Raw genomic sequence first — 10972 nt, forward strand, 5'->3', positions numbered from 1 at the left:
CATAATCAGATTATTGGTTTTCATGTAAACAGTTATAATCAGATAATGCTCTGTCACATGTTAATTTGAATATGAATAAAAAACCATTTAGCAACATCCTAATCTGAATGTTTAATTCAGAAGAAGATCAGTAATCAGATTACTGGTGTACATTCCGCAACTCGTGAATTTTTTTTTCATTACAGGTTAATTTCCCGGTTTTTCCTCGATAAATCCAAAAGTGGTTTCTTCCAAAAGAAAAAAAAAACAAGTAAATATATAAAACAAGAGCAGATTTACATTTAAAAGCTGAAACGACAGTTGTTATAGATATCGTTCGCTTATCACAACAGTTGTCGATTAACTTCACATCCGATTATCGATCGATGGGGATGCGGCAGTCCCTCCCTCTCCACTCCACCCCCCCCCCTCCGCAGCCTCTCCAGTAGTACATGCCCGACATTCAAACGGAAGCAGGGCGCTACCATTTTGAAACGCAGCACCGCCTAGGTAAGATGGTAGAACCTCTCATTTAATCGCATTTTCCCCGCTGTGTTATTCACTCTGAGGCCGAACGAGATATAATTTAACCCGATTCCGCTCGAAACAGTGCTGTTTTTCCCCTCCGTGTGTGTGTTTTTGGGAACCGTTTGACCGCGTTGTTGTTGCTAGTCGGTAATCCGCTCGCTCCGGTGCAGCGAGAGAAGAAAAGGAACAATGTGATGTGGACACGTTGTGTGTCGTCGGTGATTTATTCGTATTACACCGGCGTCTTCCGCGTCGTTATTCTACGTTGTTGTTATTGTTGTTGTTGTTGTGTTTTTAACGCAGTTATAAATCATAGTTTTATCGTTTTTTCCTCAATGGTTGTTGTTCGAGTCTCGGGCGAAACCAAAACAAGCATCCCGTGTGTGTGTGTGTGTGAGAGAGTGTGCGCGCGCGTGTGTCCACAGCTGCAGACGTGTCCATTGCTGTGTCGCCGAAACATCGTATAATTCCCCTTTTTCTGCGTCCTTATTTTGTCAAATTAAGACATTTTCGCTGCTTTTTTTTTAACGAGTCCAGCGGCAGAAAAAAGTGTTGACTCAGCGTCGTCGTGCTGCGTCATCAGAAAAGCAGAGAAACCCCCCCCTCTCCCCCCCCCCATCTGTTTCCTCAGGTTTATGAACCCAGAGTTAATGCAGTATACTGTATATATAACACCGTCTATAATCCGTAATCTGGACAGAACCTTTGCAGCGATTGCGTTTACATGGACACAAACACGTCTTTGTTTTTCTAAAGCACACACACACAGCAACATTCACATTTTAACCAGATTAACTGCCCTGTAAAAACAGCACTTTCTCACGACCTTATCGCACCGAGATGAAGCAATGATCAGATTAAGACGCCATGCAGTGCTCTCATGACAGATTATGAGCCATTGTTCTAGTTAGAGTTGGTACAGTGCTGTGTGTAACTGAGCGTGTGTTAAATCTGACTGTTTTCGTTAACCAGATTAAGAAAGAATAAGTCACATATGCCACGTAACAACATTTAGCCTACTTGGAATAAGCAATAGTCAGATTAAGACGAATTGGAGTGTTGTAACGACGGACATATTGAATACGCTGTGTTTACACCATGTGATATATTCTGAAGAAGACGTTGTTTATTCAGATTATGATTCCGTGAGTTGATACAGGGCTGTACATCAGAATTAACAACCGTTAACCAGATTAGGGCAATAGTCTGAATAGGTCACTGCCATGTAAAACACTTTTTAACATTACTTAGCAATAATCCGATTACGGCATATAGAGTATTCCACTAATAACATGGTCATCATGAAAAATATATTCTGATTATGACATTTTCACGAGCGGCCATATATTGATGATGTCTGTTAAGTCAATAGACTGAATAAGTACCGCTTTGTTGACAGCACTGATCGGTACTAATCGGATTAAGATGTGGAGTAATCTGATAATAGTCACATTGACTTCGTGGACATGGATAATAATCGGATTATGGACCTCTTTCTGAAAACACATTACCACAATGTTATAGAGAGTCATAACCCAAGCATCGTTGGATTACAACTGTTTACATTGACGGCAATATTCCGCTTTTAATTATTGAGTGAATTTTAATCCAATTCACTCAATAATCTGAATACATTTTCACATTTTCTGATTACCTTAACCCAAATACCACCATACGCAGTATAAGCAATAATCAGATTAAGACATATGGACTACTCTTATTTTAGACGCATTCGTTGTGTTTATGTTTACATTTACATCACCAAATAATCTGATAATTTACTTTATTCTGAGTAAAGCAGTCAGATTGCTCATGGAATATTCCACTCCTGTTCCAGATCATAGTCTGATTACGAATTTCGCAAATGCTAGACCACATGTAATCAGACAATCGCTTAATCAAATTTATTTACGCTAAAGTGACTACTTGGCAGGGTCATAGTCAGACTATTGTCTTAATCTGATTATCGCTTAAAGCATGGCTTTATTTATGCTAAGGTGACTACATAGCGGGGTCATAGTCAGACTATTGTCTTAATCAGACTATTGGTCAATTAAAGCATGGCTTTAATTATGCTAAGGTGACTACATGGCGGGGTCATAGTCAGACTATTGTCTTAATCTGACTATTGGTCAATTAAAGCATGGCTTTATTTATGCTAAGGTCACTACATGGCGGGGTCATAGTCAGACTATTGTCTTAATCTGACTATTGGTTAATTAAAGCATTGCTTTATTTATGTTAAGAGACATTAAATAGTCAGACTATTGTCTTAATCTGGTTAATGTCAGAATATCGTTGACGGTCAGTGAAGCAGAAGCGTATTATCTTCCCTGACCCGCAGCTGACTGTGGAGTCTTAAACGGAAAAATAGAAGTGTCATTCTCTGGTGTCAGGTTCCACAGTACACTTCAGATTTACAGCGCTGTCATAAAGGAGGCTGTTCAGGGGCCTCATACCCTTTTTTTTTGTTCGATATGTTTTGTTTCCACGAAACCAGTCTGTGACCCCCGGCTATCACTGATAACACGGCTGATTTAAAAAAAAATGCCTCATTTTACGAAATCTACGCCGTCTCGAGTCCACAAAAGAATGTGTTTTGCTGCCTTATCTTTGTATTTCGGCAGCCGTTTCTGGCTGGAAATGGAAGATTGTAAAAAAAAGAAATGGCACCAAATCCCATAGAGAAAACAAGCGTTTTTTTTTTACACACAGGGACACAGGAGCTTCTGGTGAACGTATGCCTCGTTTTATACGTTTGTGTCACTTGGTTAAATCCAAACGGAGGATATTAAACACAGAAGTCGCTAAATAACACATTCTAACTTAGTAATGGAGGCAGCAGTGTATATATATATATATGTATATATAACAACTCCTGTGTTGCTGTGGTGTAAAATCGACGGTTTTCTCTATGGGGTTTGGTGCAGAGAAAGACAGAGTTACACACTTCTGTTTCCAGCCGATAAGACAAAGTGTAACGGCGACGAAACAAGTTGCAAAGACATCGCGTCACAGACCAGTGGTTCTCGTTCTTTTTATACCAAGTTGGAAAATAACGTTAAAATACAGTGGTGTAAACGGGCCGAGCAAAGTCGTAGGACGCAGATTTAATCCTAACGTACGCTTTTTTTAAAAAACTGCCAGAATCAATCGTAGACCTCTGCTTTGCACAGAGGAAGTCACACGGTGTTCCTCCTCCTCTGTCTTGGTATGATGGCGTTGGCGTTTAGAGCCGATGCAGTGAGGACTAGCGCAGCGTTGTGTGTGAGTGTGACTCATAGCTGTGCAACAGGTAATCACCGGGCTGATCCTGCAGAGATTCAGACGGACTTAAACTGAAATGTAATTACCGTTCAAAAAAACATAATGCGTGTGAGATCCATCTCTCAACGTACTGTGAAGTACGATTATTAATCAACAACTAAATTAACTTATTGACTGTTTTTAAAATTGATTAATCCGTTTTTTCCCCCTGATTTTTCAGCTTCTTAAATGTGATTATTTTCTGGTTTCTTTTGCTACGTTTGACAAAGAAATAATTAAAACTGAAAAATTAGGCACAGAGCTAATACTTATTATCGCATGTGTGGGAACCACCAGAAGACGCCACCAGACAATATTAATCATATATTGCGATGTACTCGCACAACAGCACCATCTAGTGGACGGAAATGTCAACTGTTTTGATAATCGGTTAATCGGTTTTAGTGGGAATTTTTCCGATTTTTCAGTTTCTTAAATGTGAATATTTTCTGGTTTCTTTGCTCATCATTAAAACTGAACAATGTAATTAGGAGGAGGAGGATTAGAAGACGCAACGATACGATTCTAATCATATTTTGCGATGTACTCGCACAACAGCACCATCTAGTGGACGAAAATGTCAAAAATCCATAAAAAAGTTTTATGTTTATTTGTAACACGAGTAAAACAAAAAAGATCTGCTAAAACTTACTATCGTGATAATATCAGGGCTGCAACGATTATGAGTGGATTACCGATATATTCATAGTCAACTATGTTGATAATCGGCTTTTGTGAAAATTTTTCCGATTTTTTAGCTTCTTAAATGTGAATATTTTCAACAGGAAACAGATTTTATGGACCAAAAATCATCGTTAGCTGCAACTGTACCACGTAACACAATCAAGTTTGGTTTGTTTGATTAATTTTTTTATTATTATTTAAGAGTATAATTTACACTTTATTATATACGATACACAATATTATCGCAATGTCTGAGTAACGATATGACTTTAATCATATATGCTGTATATTGCGATACAGTCACACAACAGCTTCGAGTGGGCACTTGGCACCATCTAGTGGACGGAAACGTCAACAAAAACTTATTTCTTTAATGTTAGTTAATCGTGAAATGATTGCTATTTGGTGTCGTGAAAATATCATAATATCACATATTTCACTGTATTGATATTTTCCCCTCTCCACCCCTAGATTATGGTAAAAAATATCATATTGTATCGTGTTAATGTTTGGGCTGCAACGAATAACAAAGAAATAATAATTAAAACTGAATCATTTTATGTCTGTGGACAAACATTTATGTATATGCATATATACATGTGTATATATACCTACATATACGTATATATATTTATATTCACAGTTTTATATTCATATAAATATACAGTATAGGTATACGTATTTTATGTGTATATGTATTTGTATGTATGTGTGTGTGTATGTATATGTATATATACATACACACATATATATACATATGTGTATATATGTATACATGTGTGTGTGTGTGTGTGTATATATATGCATATATGTATGTGTGTATATATATGCATATATGTATGTGTGTATATATATGCATATATGTATATGTGTATATATATACATATATATATATATGTATACGTGTATATGTATACATATATGTATTTACATATATGTGCATAAATGTATACACACGTATACGTATATATACATATATACGTATATGTGCATATATGTATACACACATATATACACGTATACATATGTATATATATGTGTATATATATATGCACATCTACAGTGTATATATAAATGTATATATATATGTGTTTATATATATATATATATATATATATACGTGTATGTGTGTATATATATATATATATATATATATATATATATATATATAAAATTAAACTTTTGCTGACAAAGGTTGATATACAAAATGAAAGCATGCCATACAAACTGCATTCAGAAGCAAACAATGAAAAGAGAAGTATAATAGGAAGTAAATAATAAAGTCAGTCAGTTACTGAGACGCCTGACTCACTGTGCAGTTAAAGCCTTTTACTGTAAATTCACACTGGACTCGGAAGTGTCCCCTCCCTCGCAGGCGTTTTTTTAAAGCCATGCAAAAGAAACTAAATCGCTGACACAGCGATGTTCCTTTGTGCCGCAGTCCCTCTCCTCCTCCACCTCCTCCTCCTCCTCCTCCTCCTCCTTCACAACTGAAAGGTGCAGCTTTTCGTGCTCGCTCGCCTCCTCCGCGATAGCCGCGCCGCGTCATCGTTAATCCCCCTCCGTCTCCTAAACGTCAACAACTGTGTCTCCCCCCTCAGCGCCATGGACAAGAGCCACACGGTGAAGCTCTTCGTGGGCAACCTGGCGTTGGACACCACGCAGGAGGAGCTGTCGGCCATCTTCGAACCCTACGGCCAGGTGGTGAGCTGCAGCGTGCTGCGGCAGTTCGCCTTCGTGCACCTGCAGGGCGAGGGCGCCGCCGAGCGCGCCATCCGCGAGCTCAACGGCCGCGAGTTCCGCGGCCGCAACCTGGTGGTGGAGGAGTCGCGGGGGCGGCCGCTGCACTCCACCAAGGTGTTCGTGGGCAACCTGAGCGGCATGTGCACCACGGAGGATCTGCAGCAGCTGTTCCAGACGTTCGGGAAAGTGCTCGAGTGCGACAAAGTCAAAGGTGAGTGACGAGCCGAGTCATGTTTTACTGTTAAGAAATACCCAGATTATAGCTGATAATCCCCCCCCCCCCCCCTTATACGCTCAATAAAGTGTGGTTGTATGAGATACTGACACATAGTCAGCTTGGTGGTGGATTTTCATGCCAGTTTTCAGTTTTGCTTCTGGATTTAGTCAGCCATTACTTTACCGTCCAGGATTTGGCATTCTCACTAGCGCAAACCAACCGTTTGGGATATCTAGACGATTCAAAATCTACCGGAAAGCAAGAGAAATAGAGCTTAGAGCAGGGGTGTCACTGGGGGCCACATCAGCATAATGGTAACCCTCAAAAGGCCAGATGTAACTGTCATACAGAATAAATGTAACTAAATGTAACCAAATATAATGTAAAATAAAGGTAACTACTCCGTTACATATTGCTAAATAACTTTCTGTATTTATTACTTATTCAATTTCACTCGTCGCATGATGCATAAACTGCGATCTAGTGGGAAATGTAGTTTATGGTCAACGCGCGCCTTAATGCAGCATAGACCTATTTTAACACAGATTTTTAAGACCAGTTAATCACTCGCGGGCCACATGAAATGACGTGGCGGGCCACATCTGGCCCCCGGGCCTTGAGTTTGACACGTGTGGCTTAGAGGAACCGTATACTTGTTATTAGGGTCGGCCACACGTTTGTGATGCCGTAACGGTTGACTGACTTACTTTATCCAGGAATGGAAAGTGAAAGTTATCGTGGGGAAAAAAAAGCACTCACTCATTCATTGCATTGAACATTTTACTGCCATAAAATCAAAATAAATCCAGACTTTTTTGAAAATTAGTGTCACTTTGTGTCATTTCGCTGACTTCCCCCCCATTCCTAAGTCCTTAGAGAAAATAAGCAATTTTCACAACACACAGCACGTGTCCATCCTGCACTGCTGCCTCCCGTCACGGGAGTTCAAATGTGTAATATGTGACTTTGATTCTTCATATTCCAAGATCAGATTTTTCCTCAGTGACACAAACATCCCCAGACGAGGCAGCAGCATCAGCAGCTTTCACGTCCCTGCCTTTTAAAATGTTAAAATACGATTTTCTCTATGGGATTCGGTGCAGTAGAGTTCAGATTCCAGCCATAAAAGGGCAGCAAACGTGTTGTTTTTTAAAATATCATAGACTTACCAGGTGTAGATGGATTGGATGATCCTAAATTTCTCTCTCGGTGAGTCGAAGGCAAAGTCGGCACTGACTATGTCGCAGTAATTCATACAGCCGCTTCTTTAAATCATCTTTATGATCTCATTGGCTCGATATCAATCGTCGGTGCAAAGTCCTCATTGTATAAAGAAGATAAAGCCCCTGTTGTAAAGAACGTAACGTAGTCTGCTTTGCTATAGTTTCATAGAAGTAATAAGTAAGTGCCCGTGGCGATGCCACTGTGATCCTAATTGTTGTCCCTGCGCTCAATGACAGCCAGGCATTCCTCTTCCACAGGCTACGCCTTTGTGCACATGGAAAACAAGGAGGACGCCCTCCAGGCCATCGAGGCGCTGCACGGCACCTCGTTCAAGGGACGCCCGCTCTCCGTCGAGCTGTCCAAGGTCCAGCCCAGCAAGCAGGCGCCGACGGGCAAAATCCCCTGCGTGAACTGCGGGAAGCAGGGCCACTACGCCGGAGAGTGCCCCGTCGGGAAGCCGTCCCTGGAGCAGTACCAGAGCCAAGCGGCCGTGCTGGCGGCCGCCGCCGCCGCGGCCGCCGGACTGCCCCTGCAGGTGCAGCAGAGCGTGCACAACTCGGTCTACAACACCACCTCCTTCGACCCCACGTACGCGGCGCTCACCGGGATCACCACGGGCACGCGCACGGACGGGAACCCGGTGAACCCGGCAGTGTACGGCGCCCTCGCCAGCCAGGTGTACGGCGCCAACGTCGCCAACCAGCTCTACGGCTCGGTGGCCAATCAGGCGGCGCTCACGTCCGCCGCCACCCAGGTGTACAGCCAGATGGCGCCCAACATCTACGGCCAGGTGGCCGCTTCCCCGGCAGCTCACGCCGCCGCTGCTGCCGCCGCTGCCTACTCCACTCCAGTTTACTCCTCGGCTGTCGGAAACCCGCAGGTCTACCTGACCGCTGCTCCTGGGATAGAGATGCCATCGGCCGCAGCCGCCGTCAACACCGCTTACTCCGTGTCGCCAGCGATCTACGGCGCCGCCACGCCGGCTTACGCTCACATCAGCGCCATGGGAGCGGCTGACCCCACCACGGCCATCTTTGAGGCGGCGAGACAGGCACATTACTTTGCCCAGGGCCAGCAGGTCGTGGCCGAGCAGCAGTCGGCGGCGGTGGCCGCGGCCAAGTCCGGCGAGAGGGACCGCAGTCCCCTACGGAGGTCGGCGCCCCTGCTGCCAGACCCCGTGTTGAAGCCGTTCATTTACCAGAGAGCCAAGCCGCGACGTCCGCTGCTCCCGACCCCGGCCGGTCGAGCAGCAGAGGAGGCTGTGGAGGCCGTCGAGGACCCCATGGCCAGGTAGGAACACATCATCGTCATCGTTATTATTTTTGTTTTGTTCACTGCACTCGTATGTACGTTCACTTTGAACGAGGCAGCATCAGGCTTTGCGGAACTGGATTGTAGATCCGTTGCTCTTGACGGATGTTAACGCGTTTTGGGCCAGGGACATCGGGCAGTCGATGACCGGGTCTTTGAGTGGGACAGCTTTACGACTGATTCAGCATGTAGGCAAAACGAGAGACAACTGTGGCTAACACTTTAGCTCTTATGTGTCGCTAAATGACAAGGTCTTCCAGTTACCTTATTTTCAGTGATGGATGTAGACCATTACCACCTGCTTGTATGGAAAGCATGAGGCAGCATGGTTGGTTGGTTGGTTGGTTAGTTGGTCGTGGTTGTTCGCTACAGGCCAACCCCCCCCCCACTGCAAAGCAAGATCTGATTCGACATCGCTAACCACTTTAGCATCAATAGAAACCTTTGCTACAGAGTCAGCCTGGTTCCCAACGGTTGTGAAATTCCCAGGAAAGTTTTGAAAGTGGGAAAAAACTGATTTCCAGGCCTAAATAAGTAAGTTTCGCAAGAGTACGTCTCTATAAAACGTCACATGATGCAGCTGTAGTTATGTACAATTCCGAGTGAAGTTAGCTAACAGGATGCTAAGGCACAAAAAAAACTGTGTTTAGAAAAAATTAAATAAAAATTGTGTGACATGGCTCATGACGGAGTCGACAGCGAATGTTGACCAAGATGTTTCATTCCCACTTCCATGTTTACATTTTTGCTACAAAGGCTGTGATAGGGGAAGTTGTTTCTTGTGGACGTTATAAGTATTACACTACCGTTCAGAAGTTTAATGTCACTAAATAAAGGATGTCCATTAAAAGTCGCACTTTTATTCATCAAAAGAGTTGCAAAACGAATAGAAAATATAGTCAAGACATTGACAAGATTAGAAATATTTTGTCAGAGAACTAGCCAAACTGTTTTCAGCTGTGCTAACATCATTGCACGAGGGTTTTCTAATCATCCAATAGCCTTCTAACGCGATTACCAGGGTTAGGGTTACGCTAGAATAGTTGTTTACCACATTAGCAATGTATAGAGTGCATTTCTGATTCATTTAAATGTTATATTCATTGAAAAAAAGAGCTTTTCCTTCAAAAATAAGGACATTTCTAAGCGAACGGTAGTGTATATTTCATTTCAGGCAACAAACGCTCCTTTTTAAAGTGTGCGCGAGTGCATTGTGAACCCTTTGTGTTGCTAAGTGCTAGCATAAAGCCTCTCCTCCTCGTCCTCCTCCTCTCTCACAGGTACTACGCCGAGTACTACCAGCAGCTGCAGCAGTACCCGCAGTTCCAGTACGCCTACCCGCCGCCGGGCGCCATGACGGCCATCGCCGGCATGCCGGGAGTGTCGGCCATGCAGATGCCCACCATGTCCGCCATGTCCGCCATGCAGGCGCAGCAGGTCGCCGCGCTGGACGCCCTCAGGCCAGTGGTCCCCACCGCCGCGGCAGTGGCAGCCGCCATGGCCGCGCCCAGGGTGTATGAGCCGCCGTTGCCGCCGCCCACGCGCAAGGAGGCCATCCTCCGCCGCCCCGAACTCTCCCTTCACACGCCTGAGCCCCCCTTCCGATAGCAACACGCAACTCTCTGACCCCCGCCTTACCCCCCCCCCCACCTCGTCCCTCCCCTCCCTCTCTGCCCTGAACACCCCCACACATTTCCTCCTCTTCCTCCCCAAACTCGACCACCTTACAGCAGCTGTATACGTGTGTGTGTGAATGTATGTGTGTGTTGTGGGGGGGGGGGGGGGGTCAGGTTTGGAAAACCTCTCCTGGGTTTATTAATATTAACCTGCTCTATGAGGGGACTCCACGAGCTCACCTGGGTCTTGTTCGCACGCAGCGCAGCCACGGGCATTATTTTTACCGCTTCTTCTTCTACGCCGTTTATTTTTTGTGTTTCCTTCTTATTTGACCGTGCCAGTCTCACACTTGTGCCAGTATTA

The 10972-nt window shown here is 43.9% G+C and overlaps 1 protein-coding gene across 1 annotated transcript; it reads left to right on the forward strand.

Moving 5' to 3' along the window:
- Positions 1 to 452: 452 nt before the first annotated feature.
- Positions 453 to 10600, forward strand: rbm14b (RNA binding motif protein 14b; the record flags this gene model as incomplete). Its single annotated transcript, XM_083885902.1, has 4 exons — positions 453 to 489; positions 6099 to 6451; positions 7939 to 8971; positions 10273 to 10600. The coding sequence occupies exons 2-4, from the start codon at positions 6103 to 6105 to the stop codon at positions 10598 to 10600; spliced, it is 1710 nt and encodes a 569-aa protein (XP_083742028.1). The 5' UTR covers positions 453 to 489; positions 6099 to 6102.
- Between the last annotated feature and the right edge of the window lie 372 nt (positions 10601 to 10972).

This window comes from Microchirus variegatus (assembly GCF_963457635.1).
Source record: "Microchirus variegatus genome assembly, chromosome: 2".
Taxonomy (NCBI): domain Eukaryota; kingdom Metazoa; phylum Chordata; class Actinopteri; order Pleuronectiformes; family Soleidae; genus Microchirus; species Microchirus variegatus.